This window comes from Oncorhynchus masou, chromosome 33, assembly GCF_036934945.1.
Source record: "Oncorhynchus masou masou isolate Uvic2021 chromosome 33, UVic_Omas_1.1, whole genome shotgun sequence".
Taxonomy (NCBI): domain Eukaryota; kingdom Metazoa; phylum Chordata; class Actinopteri; order Salmoniformes; family Salmonidae; genus Oncorhynchus; species Oncorhynchus masou.
In genome coordinates, this window is record NC_088244.1 from 7421505 (window position 1) to 7442966 (window position 21462).

The window sequence follows — 21462 nt, forward strand, 5'->3', positions numbered from 1 at the left end:
TACTTATTTTGATATTCCAATCCACTCAGGTGCTGGAAATAACAGAGGTAGAGAGGCAGGGAGTGTCCTGGGTGGCGAAGCGGACAGGTTTGTGGTTGCAGAGGGCTGATTCTGGAGGATTTCAAAACAAACACCCGTTTCTTTTCTCTCCCTGCATTTTTTATTTGTCTTTCACATTTTCACTTTTCACTAATGTTCCGGTGATTCATGTACTGTGTCTTCTTTCTTTCTTTCTCTCTCTCTCTCTCTCTCTCTCTGTGTGTGTGTGAGGACTGAGTAAGAGGGCATTGGTACAGTAGAGATGTTCTTCCTGGTGCTCAAGGTTTATTTTAACCTCCAGCAACTCTTCTGTCTCAGGTTAACCAGCAATGGGAAAAGAGATGGAGATGTGGAAGAGAGAGGGAGTGGGGAGAGAGAGGGAGGGGGGAGAGAGAGAGGGAGGGGGGAGAGAGAGAGGGAGTGGGGAGAGAGAGCGAGGGGGAGAGAGAGCGAGGGGGGAGAGAGGGAGTGGGGAGAGAGAGGGAGGGGGGAGAGAGGGAGGGGGGAGAGAGAGGGAGGGGGGAGAGAGGGAGGGGGGAGAGAGGGAGGGGGGAGAGAGAGCGAGGGGGAAGTCCATTTTCCAGAATAAAAAATATATAATCTATTTGTATGCCTGCCTGTGCGGTTTTGTTTGTGTATATAAGTGTATTTGTGTTTAATTGTGAATGCATGGGGCTTCATCTTGCGTCCATAACTAGTGCATTGTGGTTGCACTGTATCATAAAAGGTTGTCTGCATTATATTTACATTATATTTGTATACGTGTAAGTAGACATGAATATGAACTGTAGCTCGTGAGTGGGTGTTAGTCAGTAACGGTTGTTATTCTTCTATCATTTCCCTCTTCCATTAAAAGCAATGTCCTGACTCTCTGTGACCTCTTTCTTTTGTGACAGATGAGTGTGGAGAGTGATGACAAGCGGAGCACACGTACACGCTCCAAGGGAATCAGAGGTGAGTTCAGCTCTCATGCCACAAGGAGGAGTTTGTCCTCTTTTCTCTTATTTTACTGCCAAGGCAGATTTCCCTAAAAGGTGCTAGTCCACAGCTTTCCTCTCTAAAAATATGTCTTGTCCAGTAGTGCTGGTCCGCTAGCCATTGTTACCTGGCAGGTCTCAGCTCATGCTGAGTGGACTGATCTGAGAGAGAGAGAGAGAGAGAGAGAGAGAGAGAGAGAGAGAGAGAGAGACAGAGACAGAGAGAGAGAGAGCACAGTTCACAATGCATTCAGAACGCAGTCAGGGGTCCATCTCCTTCATAGATAGATACCCACCATACTGAATGATGAAACAGACAGAAACTGACTGCAGAGAAATGCATAGGCCTGACTATGGGGAGAGAGGGATGCTGACTGAGTGCTCTTTAGGTATCCTCTTACTCTGGGCCTTCTGACACCAGATTAATGCATCTGTAATTGGAGCTGTGACTGTGTTCTGCAGAGTTTTTCTATCCAATAGCGACAATGAGACCTACAATCTGCTCTATTGCTGACACCCTATTGGTTCCTCCTTGAGTAATAAACTGATAGTGGTGTTGACTGAGGACTATGATTCATTGTTTCAATTCAATTCATTCACCTGAAAGAATTGCAGTATTTTTAACGGATATCTGACATTTATTTTTTAATTTCACAATTATGATAACTGAACTGCTACAATTAATCATGCTCCATTTTCTGAACCCCTCATATACAGTAATTGGTTCTGATCAGAGCCAAGAAATTTGGCTTATTTAGAAATTATTGGATGTGTGTGTGTGTGTGTGTGTGAACCTGTTTGTTGTAGGAGTATGTAGATCTTTCTTTCTTCTCCTGATAATGTAGTCATGTATATTTCTGAGAAGGGTCCTCTTGATAATGCAGTCATGTATATTTCTGTGAAGAGGCCTCTTGATAATGCGGTCATGTATATTTCTGTGAAGAGGCCTCTTGATAATGCAGTCATGTATATTTCTGTGAAGAGGCCTCTTGATAATGCAGTCATGTATATTTCTGTGAAGAGGCCTCTTGATAATGCAGTCATGTATATTTCTGTGAAGAGGCCTATTGATAATGCAGCCATGTATATTTCTGTGAAGGGTCCTCCTGATAATGCAGTCATGTATATTTCTGTGAAGAGGCTTCTTGATAATGCAGTCATGTATATTTCTGTGAAGGGTCCTCCTGATAATGCAGTCATGTATATTTCTGTGAAGAGGCTTCTTGATAATGCAGTCATGTATATTTCTGTGAAGGGTCCTCTTGATAATGCAGGCATGTATATTTCTGCGAAGAGAAATCTTGATAATGCAGTCATGTATATTTCTGTGAAGAGGCCTCTTGATAATGCAGTCATGTATATTTCTGTGAAGGGTCCTCTTGATAATGCAGTCATGTATATTTCTGTGAAGAGGCCTATTGATTATGCAGTCATGTATATTTCTGTGAAGGGTCCTCCTGATAATGCAGTCATGTATATTTCTGTGAAGAGGCCTCTTGATAATGCAGTCATGTATATTTCTGTGAAGGGTCCTCCCGATAATGCAGTCATGTATATTTCTGTGAAGAGGCCTCTTGATAATGCAGTCATGTATATTTCTGTGAAGGGTCCTCCTGATAATGCAGTCATGTATATTTCTGTGAAGAGGCCTATTGATAATGCAGTCATGTATATTTCTGTGAAGGGTCCTCCTGATAATGCAGTCATGTATATTTCTGTGAAGAGGCCTCTTTATAATGCAGTCATGTATATTTCTGTGAAGGGTCCTCCTGATAATGCAGTCCTGTATATTTCTGTGAAGAGGCCTCTTGATAATGCAGTCATGTATATTTCTGTGAAGAGGCCTCTTGATAATGCAGGCATGTATATTTCTGCGAAGAGAAATCTTGATAATGCAGTCATGTATATTTCTGTGAAGGGTCCTCCTGATAATGCAGTCATGTATATTTCTGTGAAGGGTCCTCCTGATAATGCAGTCCTGTATATTTCTGTGAAGAGGCCTCTTGATAATGCAGTCATGTATATTTCTGTGAAGAGGCCTCTTGATAATGCAGTCATGTATATTTCTGTGAAGGGTCCTCTTGATAATGCAGTCATGTATATTTCTGTGAAGTTGCCTCTTGATAATGCAGTCATATATATTTCTGTGAAGTGGCCTCTTTATAATGCAGTCATGTATATTTCTGTGAAGGGTCCTCCTGATAATGCAGTCATGTATATTTCTGTGAAGAGGCCTCTTGATAATGCAGTCATGTATATTTCTGTGAATGGTTCTCCTGATAATGCAGTCATGTATATTTCAGTGAAGAGGCCTCTTGATAATGCAGTCATGTATATTTCTGTGAAGGGTCCTCCTGATAATGCAGTCATGTATATTTCTGTGAAGAGGCCTCTTGATAATGCAGTCATGTATATTTCTGTGAAGGGTCCTCCCGATAATGCAGTCATGTATATTTCTGTGAAGGGTCCTCCTGATAATGCAGTCATGTATATTTCTGTGAAGAGGCCTCTTGATAATGCAGTCATATATATTTCTGTGAAGAGGCCTCTTTATAATGCAGTCATGTATATTTCTGTGAAGGGTCCTCCTGATAATGCAGTCATGTATATGTCTGTGAAGAGGCCTCCTGGATTCGTATTGATTGTTGTTCCTTCTGCAGTGCAGCTTTCAGAAAGCTCTTTCACCTTTGTGTTCACAATCATTTATTTCTCCTCTCTTATCGCACCTATAGTTCCTATAGAGCTTGTTGGACAAGAGCTGAGGTAAGAAACACAAGACTGTCTTCTTGTATGTTGCTTATCTCTCTAGTTTGTATCTCTCTAACAGAAAACATTATACTGAAGCCTTGTTTTGTTTTTTTGTCGTATTGCACATTTCTGTCAAAAATAAAGGACATGTCAGTCATTCAGAGCAGTAATACAGAAGACTTGTCCCCAGGGCTAAGAATGATCAGAATACCCATAATCACTCAGTGGATTTTTTTATTCTGTCAGATGATGCTATCAATATCGTCCATCATTTACTTCATGGTCCAAAGTTTAACCCCTCTAACATACTGAAGTGAAACAGAAACCCTTAGCCTTCATCTTCTTCCTCCACCTCCTCTTCCTCCCCCAATGAGCATGACCTGTATAGGGGCTAATGAACCTCATTAGTCATGACGAACATCGTCTACACTCCCCAGATAGTTTTTCATTCTTTATCATTTGTCTCCCTTCACTTCTCAACTCCAAAAAAAAAACCTTGACGTGTTGGAGAGGCTTGCATCTTCATTTCAAATGCAGCATTTTAATAAGTAAAAGTAATAATATGGATAATTGAAGTAATAAATACGATTGCGGAGAGAAGTTAATGAGAATTAAAATTAGTCGTTCTAAAAGGGTCGTAACAATGTGAATGAAATGTCGCTGTGGCCCTGTAGCTGAGAGGAAATGACAAAACGCCTGGCGGGATCACTATCACATGAAATGGGAATGGTCAGCTTGATGGGTGCCACATTTGTCCTTGGTTAATACCACCTGCATGTCTTTGTGTGTGAGTGTGTGATATTGTGTGTTTGTATTATCTATGTGTGTGTGTTATCTAAGCGTGAGAGTGCATGTATGTGTGTGTGTGTGTTTTATCTAGGTGTGAGTGTGTATGTGTTTTCTAGGTGTGTGTGTGTGTTATCTAGGTGTGAGAGTGCATGTATGTGTGTGTGTGTGTGTGTGTGTGCGTGTTACCTAGGTGTGAGTGTGTGTGTGTGTGTTATCTAGGTGTGTGTGTGTGTGTCAGGGATGCTAACTGGTGAAGACCCAAAAAGGTGACCCTTTTATTTAGTTGCACTGAAACGTAATAAATCCCTGCTAGGGGGAAATACAGGTTTGAACTAATTAAACAACAACAAGAATATGATCTACATGATCAGTCTGTGTGTGTTAAATAAAAAGTGGTTAATGTGAACCGAACTCACAGCTAAAACATGCCAAGAAATACATCCAATGTTACTTTTTGCCTAGACTTTACTGCAAATGAAACTCAAGTCTTGAGGAAAAACAATCCACTAATATTGCAGTTAGCCATGACAGCCTTTATAATAGAAAGCTTGTGACCACACACTTAAATATTCCACTTGGGGGAAGAAAAAAAACATCGTAAAGTAGAAATAGAATGAAACTAACAGGCATTCTATTGTTGTTCTATTATAGTGACCACTATAGTAGACATCGATCAATTGTACAAGGCTACATGTGTGCAAAAATAACGTTCACTGAGTAAAACATGTGATAATCCCCCCTCACTCACTCACTCACTCACTCACTCACTCACTCACTCACTCACACAAGTGTTACTGTCAAAGTTGAACACAACAAAAGCAATATATTTGGGCTACACTGCACATTATTACGTTGTACACTTTCTGCCTGTGGACATTTGTTGGCATAGCATGAGACCCTTTGTTGGCATATAATTGATATCTTTCAGGCAGAGAGTAACACCTGGCATTCCCCTTTTAATCCACTGTATTGAAAAAGTGAGAAAGAGGGAAAGTGTGTTGTGTTCCTTTCACCTCTATAGTGGCATCCAGTTTAAACCAGGTCCAGCTCCAGCTACACTCGATCCCTGAATCCACTTGTTTAACAAGCAACGCCTCATTTTCACCTAATTCTCCCATTCTGAAAATTAACCACATACTGTAGAGGGAAAACATCAGTTCATAGATAGTTCGTTAGCTAGTTAACATTTCACACAGATTGCCAAGGTCCAGTAAGCAACTAACGTTATAACTTGAGGATGGCAAGGAGTCGTATACCAGTTAATACTATAGTGAATTGGTTAAGTTACTAACGTTAGCTCATCTGATGCTGTAACGTTAGCTAGCTAGCTGTCTGACTTTATTAGCCAGCTAATTTTCACACCAAAAACTCAATTATTTGATCAGTTAAATTGGCTAATGTTGCTCAACATTTCTCTGGCTAGCTAACAGAGAATTCGATCCAGCTAAGATACTTAACAATGTTAACCATTTTTGTTCCACCACACTTTCTCCCTCACCTCAAACTCACCTCAAACTTTCCAAATGCTAGTTGTTTTTCAGGCTACAGCTCATGAAGTACTGCTTCATCACATTCTCAACCCCCGGTCTCCGTGGTCAGGCCTCTCACCGACCTCTCCGTTATCGTTCAGGGGACGCGTTGCTGTAACTGACAAACGGCCTTTCCTACTCTCCCGCTGTCTTTCCAGAGCACGCGCCGATGCTGTAACTAGCACATGGGTTGTCTCTTTTCTCTTCAGTCACGTGCTGCATTTTGTTGTTATGTGAACGATTGGCTGAGCCTTGGATACAGTCAGTATTGCTCCAAATGTGCAGTTCGCGTACAGCCAGTAGTGATCTACACGAATCACATAGGTTACCTATTTTGGAATCAAAACGCCGAAAGGTTTCTAGTTTGCATCCCTGTGTGTGTGTGTGTGTGTGTGTGTGTGTGTGTGTGTGTGTGTGTGTGTGTGTGTATGTGTGTGTGTGTGTGTGTGTGTGTGTGAGAGGAAGTGTGTGTTTGTTAATTTGTTTTTTGTTTGTTTATCGTTATTTTTATTCATTTTTTTACTACCTTTAAATTCTTTCCCTTCAATTATTTTCAATTCTCCAAGGGACAAAATGCGTAAAATCTGTAATGTATCTTTGACTCCATTCAGCTGCCCCACCCCTGGATGCAATGGCTCTGGCCACATCAGTGGGAGATATTCACGACACAGAAGGTAGGGCAGACAACCCCCACCTACTGTACCCCCTCAGCCCCCAGCCCTCAGCCCTTAGCCCCCAGCCCTCAGCCCCCAGCCCTTAGCCCCCAGCCCTCAGCCCCCAGCCCTTAGCCCCCATCCCTCAGCCCTCAGCCCCCATCCCCCCATCCCTCAGCCCTCAGCCCCCATCCCCCCAGCCCTCAGCCTCCATCCCCTAGCCCTCAGCACCCAGCCCCCAGCCCTCAGCGCCATACCCTCAGCCTCCATCCCCTAGCCCTCAGCTCCCAGCCCCCAGCCCTCAGCCCTCAGACCCCAGCCCTCAGCCCCCAGCCCTCAGCCCTCAGACCCCAGCCCCATCCCTCAGCCCCCATCCCTCAGCCCCCAGCCCTCAGACCCCAGCACCCAGCCTCCATCCCTCAGCCCCCAGCCTTCAGCCCTCAGACCCCAGCCCCCAGCCCTCAGCCTCCAGCCCCCAGCCCTTAGCCCCCATCCCTCAGCCCCCATCCCCCCAGCCCTCAGCCTCCATCCCCTAGCCCTCAGCACCCAGCCCCCAGCCCTCAGCCCTCAGACCCCAGCACCCAGCCCCCATCCCTCAGCCCCCAGCCCTCAGACCCCAGCACCCAGCCTCCATCCCTCAGCCCCCAGTCCTCAGCCCCCAGCCCTCAGCCCTCAGCCCTCAGCCTCCAGTCCTCAGCCTCCATCCCTTAGCCCCCATCCCTCAGCCCCCATCCCCCCAGCCCTCAGCCTCCATCCCTCAGCCCCCAGTCCTCAGCCCCCAGCCCTCAGCCCTCAGCCTCCATCCCTCAGCCCCCATCCCCCCAGCCCTCAGCCTCCATCCCTTAGCCCCCAGGCCTCAGTCCCCAGCCCCCAGACCCCAGCACCCAGCCTCCATCCCTCAGCCCCCAACCCTCAACCTCCAGCACTCAGCCCCCAGCCTTCAGCCCTCAGACCCCAGCCCCCAGCCCTCAACCCCCAGCCCTCAGCCCTCAGCCCCCAGCCCTCAGCCCCAGCCCTCAGCCTCCAGCCCTCAGCCCCCAGCCCTCAGCACTCAGCGCCATACCCTCAACCTTTATCTCCCAGCCCTCAGCTCCCAGCCCCCAGCCCTCAGCCCTCAAACCCCAGCACCCAGCCCCCATCCCTCAGCCCTAAGCCCCCAGCCCCCAGTCCTCAGCCCCCAGCCCTCAGCCTCCAGTCCTTAGCCCCCAGGCCTCAGTCCCCAGCCCCCAGCCCTCAGCCCCCTGCCCCCAGCACCCAGCCCTCAGTCCCCAGCCCCACCCCCCACCCTGAGCCCTCAGCCCACAGCCTTTATCCCCCAGATCCCAGCTCTCCTGGGTCTCAGAACAGTCCTGATATGTCCCTGTTTGACACTCTGTCTTACCCAGAGGGCCGCTGTAGACCCTGGGCCGCTCACTGGGTTGTGACTACAGCTTATTGGAAAGAATCAGACAAATTGTCTTTATTTACATGTGTATTCATTCAAGAACCAATTTTCTGATGAACTGGGTTTACAGATTCCCTCCACTCGCTCTGTTTTCTAGGTGAGGGCTGTGGTTGTAATGTTTGAGTGAGCACAGCACCCTCCTCAGGGCATAGGACACTCTGCATTGCTCCATTATTCATCCCCATGTCATTTTTAACTCACGTTTTTGTTATTGGAATGATTTGAATAATGTTTGTGTGGTTTCATTTTGTTTTGTTATGCATGAAGTTTATATTTTTGGTGCTCATTACTGGAGATACACCCCTCAGGGTTCTCTCTATAACATTCCACCTCTATCCCTTTCTCCATGTCCCCCCAACACCCCTCTCTCCCTCTCTATCCCTAACCCCCCAACACCCCTGTCCGCCCAACACCTCTCCCCCTTTCTCCCCCCCCCCTCCTCCCCCTCTCCCCCAAACCCCCTCTCTTCCTCTCCCTCTCTCCCCAACACCCCTCTCTCCCTCTCTCCCTCTCTCCATCTGTCCCCAACACCCCCCTCTCTCTCTCTCTCTCTCTCTCTCCCCAACACCCCTCTCTCCCTATCTCCCTCCCTCTCTCTCCCCAACACCCCTCTCTCCCTCCCTCTCTCTCCCCAACACCCCTCTCTCCCTCTCTCCATCTCTCCCCAACACCCCTCTCTCTCTCTCTCTCTCTCTCTCTCTCTCTCTCTCTCTCTCTCTCCCTCCCTCTCTCTCCTCAACACCCCTCTCTCCCTCTCTCCCTCCCTCTCTCTCCTCAACACCCCTCTCTCCCTCTCTCCCTCCCTCTCTCTCCCCAATACCCCTCTCTCCCCCTCTCCCTTACACCCTCTCTCTCCCCAACACTCCCTTCTCCCGCTCTCCTCAAAACTTCTCTCCCCATGCAGTGTGCTGGGCTGCCCCTTGGCCAGGAAGCGACGTCTGGCAGACGCTGAGGCAGAGCAGGACCAGCCGTCCTCTAAAAGGAAGTCCCACCCTCTAAAGCTGGTCATGGACGAGGGCTTCAGCATGGACAGTGATGGGAGCAGCGAAGAGGCAGAGGAGGAGGCCAAAGAGGAGGAGAAAGAGGAGGACGAGAAGGAGGAGAAGACAGAAGAGCTGACCCAGGAACAGCACGAAGAAGAAACCGAGGAGGAGCAGGAGGAAAGGCAGGAGAAGGAGACAGAGGAGGGGGAGAACACAGATCAGGAAGAGGAGGAGAACACAGATGCAGCTGATGCAGATGAAGGTATGAACTGTACTCTATAAACACACACCACCGGCGAATCAGAATGAAGGAAGTTATGTGACGCTGTGTGATGACATTAACTGTCACTGATCATTAACCATGACGTCATTCTGATAATGTACAGGAGATAATGGATGACAGAGAGGATGATGCTCATGACAGTGCTGCTGATGGTAATGATGACCAGTTAGTGTCACACTGTTCTCTCCGTTGAACTCACTGATATCTCCCTTGCCTGTCCCACAGAGGAATGTATGATCATTGAGCCGGTATCCAGTAAAACAGCTTGCAAAGCTGAAGAGGGGGAGTGGCCTAAGAGAGAGGACTACTCCAGCTACCATCAGATCCTAGCCAACTCTCTACTCCACCTGGGCGGGGTCCCCGACACCACAGAGACCACCTCACACCAGCCCGTTACCATGGAGACGGAGGAAGATGTCACAGCTGTGAAGCACTCCGTCGTGGTAGTGGAACACTCAGAGGCGCAGGAGGAAGAGGAGGAGGGACAGGAGGAGGAAGAGGAGGAGCAGCAACCTGCAGAGAAAGAGGAGGAGGAGGAAGAGGAGGAAGAGGAGGAGGAAGATGAGGAAGAGGAGGAGGATGAGGAGGAGGAGGAGGAGGAGGGAAGTGTTAAAGTAAGTGAAGAACCTTCTGTTGTAGATAGGGTGGAGGAGGAAGAGGAGGAGGAGGAGGAAGATGAGATTGAGGAGGCTAGAGAGACTGTGACACAGAGAACCTTTGACCACCCATACTTCACTGGAGACATCCACCAGCAGCAGGACAAGGCTGAGGAAGATGAAGAGGAGGAAGAGTATGAAGAGGAGAGAAGGGAAGCAAAGCACCAGCCACATGAGATACTAGAGGAAGAGGAGGAGGAGCAGGAGGAGGATGAAGATGACATTGAGGAGGTGGACGTGAGAGTGCACCCTGTCTTCCTGCCCACCACCATCACTGCAGCAGCTCAGGGACCAGTCACACAGAGGGAGAGAGAAGAGCACAGGGCCAGGACTACAGAGGATTACATCTCCCACAGGACCAGCCATCTAGAGAACTACAACCCCCACAGGACCAGCCAACTGGAGAACTACAACCCCCACAGAGTCAGCCCCTTACAGCACTACACCTCCCATAAGGCTTCAGCAGCCTCTGACATCATCGAGGTGCGTTCAGAGGATTCGGGTAGGGACTACGATGAAGAAGATGGTGATGAGGAGGAAGAAGATGACAGTTTGTCTCAGAGGTGGACAGATGAGTCAGAGATGTATGATATGACCCGGGGTAACCTGGGGCTTCTGGAGCAGGCCATAGCCCTGAAGGCGGAACAGGTGAAGGGGCCTCGCGACCTCCTCCTCCTCCGCCACCCCGTCGTCACCCCGGAGCACCACCACCGCTACTTCACCATGGACGACCGGCCCAAACACCTGGACACCATGCGCAAGAGCTACTTCAGCAGTAAAGGTAAGGGTGGGAATTCAATCAATCAAAAATGCATAAAACGCCAAAGAGAAAGCAGTGCAGAGGCAGGATCCATATGCATAGTATACAGACTTGTGTGAACCCACACACATACTGGAATAGATGACAACACATATGAACAGACCCACAGATACACATCAGTGAGTCACTCACCACAGAGTTGTGTTGAGAGAGAGGAAGAGAGAGCGAGAGAGAGAGAGAGAGAGAGAGAGAGAGAGAGAGAGAGACAGAGAGACAGAGAGACAGAGAAAGAGAGAGCGCGAGAGAGAGCGAGAGAGAGATAGAGAGAGAGAGAGAGAAAGAGAGACAGAAAGAGAGAGCGAGAGAGAGAGAGATGCTCCATAATGATATTGGTATGTTTTTGTTTAGACCTAGTCGTGTCCTGGCACTGTGCCCATTTGTCCTGCCTCTGACACTAACAGGCCGCTCGCCTAGTGGGGCCGTCTGCCCCCATTCTACTCCCCTGTGGCAATGCTCATGTTCTGCCCAGCACTAATTAGAAGGTGCGTGTCTCATTAGCAGTCAATTTGGAGGCCAATAGAGCATCAGTTTATCTCCACTTTCTTTCTTTCTCCCTCCCTCTCTCTAGTGGGAAGATATATAATAGTGAACAGGGCTCCTCAGTGCCCTACTGTATGCTAATCTCACAGTAATATTATCACGCATACAGTCTTCTTTTTACTCTTCAATTTGACCAAATTAGTTACCTGCTCCTCACAGACAAAACATCCACAAGTCTATATACAGTACTAGTCAAAAGTTTGGACAAACCTACTTTTATTTATTTTTTTATTTATTTTTTACAATTTTCTACATAGTACAATAATAGTGAAGACATCAAGACTATGAAATAGCACATATGGAATTGTGTAGTAACTAAAAAAAGTGTTTAAACAAATCAAAATATATTTTATATTTGAGATTCTTCAAAGTATACACCCTTTGCCTTAATGGCAGCTTTCCACACTATTGGCATTCTCTCAACCAGCTTCATGAGGTAGTCACCTGGAATGCATTTCAATTAACAGGTGTGCCTTTGTTAAAAGTTAATTCGTGGAATTTCTTTCCTTCTTAATGCGTTTGAGGCAATCAGTTGTGTTGTGACAAGGTAGGGGTGGTGTACAGAAGATGGCCCTTTTTGGTAAAAGACCAAGTCCATATTATGGCAAGAACAGTTCAAATAAGCAAAGAGAACCTACAGTCAATCATTACTTTAAGACATGAAGGTCAGTCAATCCGGAAAATGTCAAGAACTTTGAACGTTTCTCAAGTGCAGTCACAAAAACCATCAAGCGCTGTGATGAAACTGGCTCTCATGAGGACCGCCACAAGAAAAGGAAGACACAGAGTTACCTCTGCTGCAGAGGATAAGTTCATTAGAGTTAACTGCACCTCGTAAATTGCAGCCCAAATAACTGCTTCACAGAGTTCAAATGACAGACACATTTCAACATCAACTGTTCAGAGGAGACTGCATGAACCAGGCCTTCATGGTCGAATTGCTGCAAAGAAACCACTACTAAAGGAAACCAATAAGAAGAGACTTGCTTGGGCGGATACTTTGAAGAATCACAAACATAAAATAAATTTAGATTTGTTAAACACTTTTTTTGGCTACCACATGATTCCATGTGTATTATTTCATAGTTTTGATGTCTTCACTATTATTCTACAACATAGAAAATAGTAAAAATAAAGAAAAACCCTTGAATGAGTAGGTTTGTCCAAACTTTTGACTGGTACGAAACATGCCATTTGATAGTGAGTGTGATTTTGTATTTTATTTTCTATTTGGCTGACAGACAGTGCTTTGAGGCAGATGGTTAAGCATTACTATGTTGTGTATCTTCTAGCTGTCTCTACAGAGGGCAGCAGGCCAGAGAAGAGGGAGATCAAATGCCCCACCCCTGGCTGTGACGGGACTGGTCATGTTACTGGACTCTACCCCCACCACCGCAGCCTGTCTGGCTGTCCTCACAAGGACAGGATCCCCCCTGAGAGTCAGTACCTATACCCAATACCCAATACCCTATTCCCAATACCCTATACCCAATACTGTATACCCAATATCTTATACCAAATACCCTATACCCAGTATCCTGTACCCTATACCTCATACACAAAACCTATTCCAAATATCCAATACCCTATACCCAATACCCAATACCCAATACAAGTCCCAAAGGCAGAAAGCCATTCTCTATTCTAACTAGAGAACTAGTTAGTAATAATCCCCTGTCGGTGTGTCTCCCTCTCCAGTCCTGGCCATGCATGAGAACGTGCTGAAGTGTCCGACTCCAGGCTGCACCGGACAGGGCCATGTCAACAGCAACCGCAACACCCACCGCAGGTACTCTACAGTGTGTGTGTGTGTGTGCGTGTGTGTTTTTGTGCATGTGTCTTTTGTGTGTGTGTGTGTGTGTGTGCGTGCGTGCGTGTGTGTGTGTGTGTTTAGAACCACCAAGACTTCTCCTATAGCTGGCCGCCTGGCCAAACTGAGCAATCGGGGGTGAAGGGCCTTGGTCAGGGAGGTGACCAAGAACCCGATGGTCACTCTTACAGAGCTCTAGAGTTCCTCTGTGGAGATGGGAGAACCTTCCAGAAGGACAACCATCTCTTCAGCACTCCACCATTCAGGCCTTTATGGTAGAGTGGCCAGACGGAAGCCAGTCCTCAGTGAAAGGCACACGACAGCCCACTTGGAGAAACAAGATTCTCTGGTCTGAGGAAACCAAGATTGAACTCTTTGGTCTGAATGCCAAGCGTCACATCTGACACCATCCCTATGGTGAAGCATGATGGGGCAGCATCATGATGTGGGGATGTTTTTCAGCGGTAGGGACTGGGAGACGAGTCAGGATCGAGGGAAAGATGAACAGAGCAAAGTACAGAGAGATCCTTGATCAAAACCTGCTCCAGAGTGCCCAGGACCTCCCATTCAACCTGACAGAGTTTGAGAGAATCTGCAGAGAAAAATGGGAGAAACTCCCCAAATACAGGTGTGCCAAGCTTGTAGCGTCATACCCAATAAGACTTGAGGCTATAATCGCTGCCAAAAGTGCTTGAACAAATTACTGAGTAAAGGGTCTGAATGCTTATGTACATTTTTATATTTAACACATTTGCAAAAATGTTGTTTTGTCATTATGGGATATTGTGTGTAGATTGATGAGGGGAAAAAAAAGTTAATCATTTTAGAATACAGCTGTAACGTAACAAAATGTGGAAAAGGTCAAGGGGTCTGAATACTTTCCGAATGCACTGTATACAAAGTATGAACCCCTCTTGGAATTAAATTGGATCATTTGATTTACACAACATGCCTACCACTTGGAAGATGCAAAACATTTTTTATTGTGAAGCAAACAAGAAATGAGACAAAAAAACAGAAAACTTGAGCGTGCATAACTATTCACCCCCCCCCCAAAGTCAATACTTTGCAGAGCCACCTTTTGTAGCAATTACAGCTGCAAGTCTCTTGGGTTATGTCTCTATAAGTTTGGCACATCTAGCCACTGGAATTTTTGCCCATTCTTCAAGGCAAAGCTGCTCCAGCTCCTTCAAGTTGGATGGGTTCTGCTGGTGTACAGCAATTTTTAAGTCATACCACAGATTCTCAATTGGATTGAGGTCTGGGCTTTGACTAGGCCATTCCAAGACATTTAAATGTTTCCCCTTAAACCACTCGAGTGTTGCTTTAGCAGTATAGGGGGTCATTAGGGTCATTGTCCTGCTGGAAGGTGAACCTCCGTCCCAGTCTCAAATCTCTGGAAGACTGAAACAGGTTTCCCTCAAGAATATCCCTGTATTTAGCACCATCCATCATTCCTTCAATTCTGACAAGTTTCCCAGTCCCTGCCGATGAATAACATCCCCACAGCATGATGCTGCCATCACCATGCTTCTCTGTGAGGGTGGTGTTTTCGGGGTGATGAGAGGTTTGTGCCAGACATAGCGTTTTCCTTGATGGCCAAAAAGCTCAATTATAGTCTCATCTGACCAGAGTACATTCTTCCATATGTTTGGGGAGTCATGCCTTTTGGCGAACACCAAACATGTTTGCTTATTTTTTTCTGGCCACTCTTCCATAAAGCCCAGCTCTGTGGAGTTCATGGCTTCAAGTGGTCCTATGGACAGATACTCCAATCTCCGCTGTGGAGCTTTGCAGCTCCTTCAGGGTTATCTTTGGTCTCTTTGTTGCCTCTCTGATTAATGCCCTCCTTGCCTGGTCTGTGAGTTTTGGTGGGCGGCCCTCTCTTGACAGGTTTGTTGTGGTGCCATATTCTTTCCATTTTTTAATAATGGATTTAATGGTGCTCTATGGGATGGTCAAAGTTTCTGATCTTTTTTTATAACCCAACCCTGATCTGTACTTCTCCACAATGTTGTCCCTGGCCTGTTTGGAGAGCTCCTTGGTCTTCATGGTGCTGCTTGCTTGGTGGTGCTCCTTGCTTAGTGGTGTTGCAGACTCTGGGGCCTATCACAACAGGTGTATATATACTGAGATCATGTGACACTTAGATTGCAGACAGGTGGACTTTATTTAATTAATTATGTGACTTCTGAAGGGAATTGGTTGCACCAGATCCTATTTAGGGGCTTCATAGCAGAGGTGGTGAATACATATGCACTCACCACTTTTCTGTTTTTTAAAATGTTGTAATTTTTTTTAAACATGTTTTTGTTTTTTTAAACAAGTTATTTTTTTCATTTCACTTCACCAATTTGGAGGAAAAAATGCCAGGGGGGGGTGAATACTTTTGCAAGGCAATGTATGTGTGTATGTTTATATGTGTGTGTGCGCGTGTGTGTGTGTGTGTGTATGTATGTGTGTGCATGTGTGTGTGTGTATGTGTGTGTATGTATGTTGGTGTGCGTGTGTATGTGCGTGTGCGTGTGTGTGTCATTATATGTTTATCTATGTGACTGCATGTTCTGTATGTCACTCTGGATCAGTTTGATGTAGATGTACTGTACAGTACCCTGACTCCTCCCCAGTATTCACTCTCTCCTCTTATTGGATGTCCCAGTTTGTCAGGATGCCCCATCGCAGCCACAGAGAAGCTGTCCAAGAGCCACAACCTTGACAAGCAGCATCTCTCACAGCCAATCAGAGAGCACCTCAAAGAAAGTCCCAACAACAATGACAGAGTTTTAAGGTAAGGAACTGCCCTGTGATTTGTCACACCTCTTTCTATCTATCTATAGCAAATAAAGAAATATAAGTTGAGAAATTATTTAATGCAAATCCAGGAAGTCCAAACAGCCTAATTCCAATTCTAACTTGAATATTGTTGAAATTCCAATTGAATTCAACATAAATTCTCCACTTCATGAGTGAATTCAAGAATTTAATTGGAATTTCAAATGAAATTGGATTTGACCCCAACACTGTGTGTTACGCACGTTGATAGAAGGAGAGCAAGGCGCAGCGTGGTAAGCGTACATCTTATTTTATTTAGATGAACAACAAAAAAACAACAAAAGAATAAACGAACGGAACATTCTGCAGGCTACACAGTAACTGAACAAAAACAAGATCCCACAAACTCAGGTGGAAAACAGGCTGCCTAAGTATGATCCCCAATCAGCAACGATAGACAGCTGCCTCTGATTGGGAACCATACCCGGCCAACAAGGAAATAGAACACATAAATTTGCCCACCCAAGTCACACCCTGACCTAACCAAATAGAGAATAAAAAGGCTCTCTAAGGTCAGGGCGTGACACTGTGACCTTGCAGTGACTGAGTAGCACCACTCGTGTTGTTGTCGACTGCTCGGCAGGCGGAGCCCTTGTACGATGTGTCAATCAGGACATCCCAGTTTTAATCAGCACTAGTGCAATTATGTTTTTGTCATGTCACCTCAACATCCTGTTCTCTCTATTCACCCTCATCACGCTCAAAAGAATGATAATTACATTTAACGACTAGACAGAGGTATTATGCTAAGTACATCCTCATTTCTTGGTATTTTAATTAATAATGCCACCCGATAAGCTAATTATGCGAGTTAGAGGGTATTGTGAGGATAAGGGAAAATAATTGCTTTCCTTGAGGAACCTCGTCTGTGGTCCGACAAAGTGCCCAAGTATTTAAACGTAATAAAGCTAGCCTTGTTTTTTCTTCATTGTCATTCAAATGAGCTGGCCTTTTCTGTGTGTAGAAAACACACCCGAGCTGGCTAAATACTCGACATGATATCATTGTTATAATGCTATCCACGTTGAATAAAGAGAAAGGTTATCCCAGTGCTTAATGGCAGAAAGCACACAGCTCAGTTCAACACTGTCTGTCTATGTGTCTGTGAACATGACAGACGCCATTTCCTCCCAGACAGTCTGTGAGCCATGCGAGAGAGCATGTTGTTTGAGCCATTCCAGGCTACTGTCTGTGACCAGGGATATGGGATTGTACATGGTAGGAGCGGTGAGGGATTGGGGTACTATACTCTGTGATAAGTAGAGGGAAATCACTGGACTACACTATCCCCTCCCAGGACCATTTGCGTGTGTCAGTGGATTTAACCCCAACAGGTCTGACAAAAGCCCTGGCACTCCAGGAAAACGAGAGGGTTTAAAGCTAATCAATTCCATGCTCTACAATATGCAAATGTGCCCTCTGCTGATAAGAGAGCTTTTAATCCTGCCTCTCTCCTCCCAAGCAGACTGTTCCTCTCACACACACACACCCCCTTTCTCTCTCTCTCAATTCAATTCAATTCTCTCTCACCCACTGTCTCTCTCTCGCTCTCTTCTTTTCGCTCTCTCTCTCTCGCTCTCTCTCTTTGTCTCTCCCTCTCACCCTCTCACCCTCTTTCTCTCTCTCTCTTTCTCTCTCTCTCTCTCTCTCTCTTTCTCTCTCTCTCTCTCTCTCTCTCTCTCTCTCTCTCTTTGTCTCTCGCTCTCTCTCTTTGTCTCTCTCAATTCAATTCAAGGGGCTTTATTGGCATGGGAAACATGTGTTAACATTGCCAAAGCAAGTGAGATAGATAATATACAAAAGTGAAATAAACAATGTTTGTCTCTATTTGTCTCTCTCTTTGTCTCTCTCTTTGTCTCTCTATCTATCTTTGTCACTCCCTCTCTCTCTCTCTCCCTCTCTCCCTCTCTCCCCTCCAGGCCCATGTGTTTTGTGAAGCAGCTGGAAGTACCTCACTATGGGCAGTACAGGCCCAATATGGTGCCTGCCACACCTCGTGCCAACCTGGCCAAGGAGCTGGAGAAGTACTCCAAGGTCTCCTTTGATTATGCAAGCTTCGACTGTCAGGTGTTTGGGAAACGCATGCTTGCTCCAAAGATACCGACCAGCGAAGCCTCACCCAAAGCCTTCAAATGTAAGAAAACGTTGTCCTATAGCCGTATATATCTTTAGCCCACACAGACAACCCCCCCCAGACATACAGACACAGATACAGACACACAACAGGACACGATTATATAGCTAAAATCTCTGTTTATCTTTTTTCTGCTCCCTCAGCTAAACTCTCGTCCCCCAAGTCTTCTTCTCCCAGCCTCAGCCTGCATGGAGGTTATGGAAAGACTGCCTCCTCTTCTGCCTACGACTACTCCCATGAAGCCCAGGCAGCCCACATGGCTGCCACCGCTATCCTAAACCTGTCCACACGCTGCTGGGAGAGGCCTGAGAACCTGAGCACCAAGCACCAGGACCTGGCTGGCAAGGTAGGCAAGCCCCCTATCTTTAGCCCTGCTTATATCTGCTGCTAACATGTATTCTTTGTCCTGATTGTGTCCACAAGTTACCCCTAGACTCCTAGAGCTCACCTACTGCCAAGTTACTCCCTAGACTCCTAGAGCACACCTACTGCCAAGTTACCTCCTAGACTCTTAGAGCTCACCTACTGCCAAGTTACCCCCTAGACTCCTAGAGCTCACCCACTGCCAAGTTACTCCCTAGACTCCAAGAGCTCACCTACTGCCAAGTTACCCCCTAGACTCCTAAAGCACACCTACTGCCAAGTTACCCCCTAGACTCCTAGAGCTCACCTACTGCCAAGTTACCCCCTAGACTCCTAGAGCTCACCTACTGCCAAGTTACCCCCTAGACTCCTAGAGCTCACCTACTGCCAAGTTACCCCCTAGACTCCTAGAGCTAACCTACTGCCAAGTTACCCCCTAGACTCCTAGAGCTCACGTACTGCCAAGTTACCCCCTAGACTCTTAGAGCTCACCCACTGCCAAGTTACCCTCTAAACTCCTAGAGCTCACTTATTGCCAAGTTACTCCCTAGACTCCTAGAGCTCACTTACTGCCAAGTTACCCCCTAGACTCCTAGAGCTCACTTACTGCCAAGTTACCCTCTAAACTCCTAGAGCTCACTTACTGCCAAGTTACTCCCTAGACTCCTAGAGCTCACCTACTGCCAAGTTACCCTCTAAACTCCTAGAGCTCACTTACTGCCAAGTTACCCCCTATACTTCTAGAGCTCAATTACTGCCAAGTTACCCCCTAGACTCCTAGAGCTCACTTACTGCCAAGTTACCCCTAGACTCTTAGAGGTCACCTACTGCCAAGTTACCCCCTAGACTCCTAGAGCTCACCTACTGCCAAGTTACCCCCTAGACTCCTAGAGTTCACCCACTGCCAAGTTACCCCCTAGACTCCTAGAGCTCACCTACTGCCAAGTTACCACCTAGACTCCTAGAGCTAACCCACTGCCAAGTTACCCTCTAAACTCCTAGAGCTCACTTACTGCCAAGTTACTCCTTAGACTCCTAGAGCTCACTTACTGCCAAGTTACCCCCTAGACTCCTAGAGCTCACCCACTGCCAAGTTACCCTCTAAACTCCTAGAGCTCAATTACTGCCAAGTTACACCCTAGACTCCTAGAGCTCACCTACTGCCAAGTTACCCCCTAGACTCCTAGAGCTCACTTACTGCCAAGTTACCCCCTAGACTCATAGAGCTCACTTACTGCCAAGTTACCCTCTAAACTCCTAGAGCTCACTTACTGCCAAGTTACCCCCTAGACTCCTAGAGCTCACCCACTGCCAAGTTACCCTCTAAACTCCTAGAGCTCAATTACTGCCAAGTTACACCCTAGACTCCTAGAGCTCACCTACTGCCAAGTTACCCCCTAGACTCCTAGAGCTCACTTACTGCCAAGTTACCCCCTAGACTCATAGAGCTCACTTACTGCCAAGTTACCCTCTAAACTCCTAGAGCTCACTTACTGCCAAGTTACCCCCTAGACTCCTAGAGCTCACCTACTGCCAAGTTACCACCTAGACTCCTAGAGCTCACCTACTGCCAAGTTACCACCTAGACTCCTAGAGCTCACCTACTGCCAAGTTACCCTCTAAACTCCTAGTGCTCAATTACTGCCAAGTTACACCCTAGACTCCTAGAGCTCACCTACTGCCAAGTTACCAACTAGACTCCTAGAGCTCACTTACTGCCAAGTTACCCCCTAGACTCCGAGAGCTCACCTGCTGCCAAGCTACCCTCTAAACTCCTAGAGCTCACCTACTGCCAAGTTACCCCATGACTCCTAGAGCTCATCTACTGCCATGTGACCCCTAGACTCCTAGAGCTCAAACTCTGCCAAGTTACCCCCATGACTCCTAGAGCTCACCTACTGCCAAGTTACCCCATGACTGCTAGAGTTCATCTACTGCCAAGCTACACCCTAGACTCCTAGAGATCTAACTCTGCCAAGTTACCACCTAGACTCCTAAGGCTTACTTTCTGCCAAGGTACACCCTAGACTCCTAGAGATCTAACTCTGCCAAGTTACCACCTAGACTCCTAGGGCTTACTTTCTGCCAAGTTACTCCCTAGACTCCTAGAGCTTACCTACTGCCTAGTTACCCCTAGACTCCTAGGGCTCACTTACTGTCAAGTTACTCCGTAGACTCCTAGAGCTTACTTACTGCCAAGTTACCCCCTAGACTCCTAGAGCTCACCTATTGCCAAGTTACCCCCTAGACTCCTAGAGCTCACCCACTGCCAAGTTACCCCCTAGACTCCTAGAGCTCACCTACTGCCAAGTTACCCCCTAGACTCCTAGAGCTCACCTACTGCCAAGTTACCCTCTAAACTCCTAGTGCTCAATTACTGCCAAGTTACACCCTAGACTCCTAGAGCTCACCTACTGCCAAGTTACCCCCTAGACTCCTAGAGCTCACTTACTGCCAAGTTACCCCCTAGACTCCGAGAGCTCACCTACTGCCAAGCTACCCTCTAAACTCCTAGAGCTCACCTACTGCCAAATTACCCCATGACTCCTAGAGCTCATCTACTGCCAAGTGACCCCTAGACTCCTAGAGCTCAAACTCTGCCAAGTTACCCCCATGACTCCTAGAGGTCACCTACTGCCAAGTTACCCCATGACTCCTAGAGCTCATCTACTGCCAAGTTACACCCTAGACTCCTAGAGATCTAACTCTGCCAAGTTACCACCTAGACTCCAAGGGCTTACTTTCTGACAAGTTACTCCCTAGACTCCTAGAGCTTACCTACTGCCAAGTTACCCCTAGACTCCTAGGGCTCACTTACTGCCAAGTTACCACCTAGACTCCTAGAGCTCACTTACTGCCAAG

General features: G+C 46.8%; 1 protein-coding gene across 3 annotated transcripts in view; it reads left to right on the forward strand.

Moving 5' to 3' along the window:
* Positions 1-21462, forward strand: part of LOC135527746 (myelin transcription factor 1-like) — a 148382-nt gene that overhangs the window by 113601 nt on the left and 13319 nt on the right. For all 3 annotated transcript variants that reach the window (XM_064956280.1, XM_064956281.1, XM_064956282.1), the window contains 10 exons: positions 936-993; positions 3749-3779; positions 6694-6756; positions 9084-9424; positions 9671-10882; positions 12754-12900; positions 13160-13250; positions 15931-16059; positions 18023-18237; positions 18381-18583. In XM_064956280.1, coding sequence (XP_064812352.1) covers positions 936-993; positions 3749-3779; positions 6694-6756; positions 9084-9424; positions 9671-10882; positions 12754-12900; positions 13160-13250; positions 15931-16059; positions 18023-18237; positions 18381-18583 — 2490 coding nt within the window. The remainder of the gene's footprint in view (positions 1-935; positions 994-3748; positions 3780-6693; positions 6757-9083; positions 9425-9670; positions 10883-12753; positions 12901-13159; positions 13251-15930; positions 16060-18022; positions 18238-18380; positions 18584-21462) is intronic.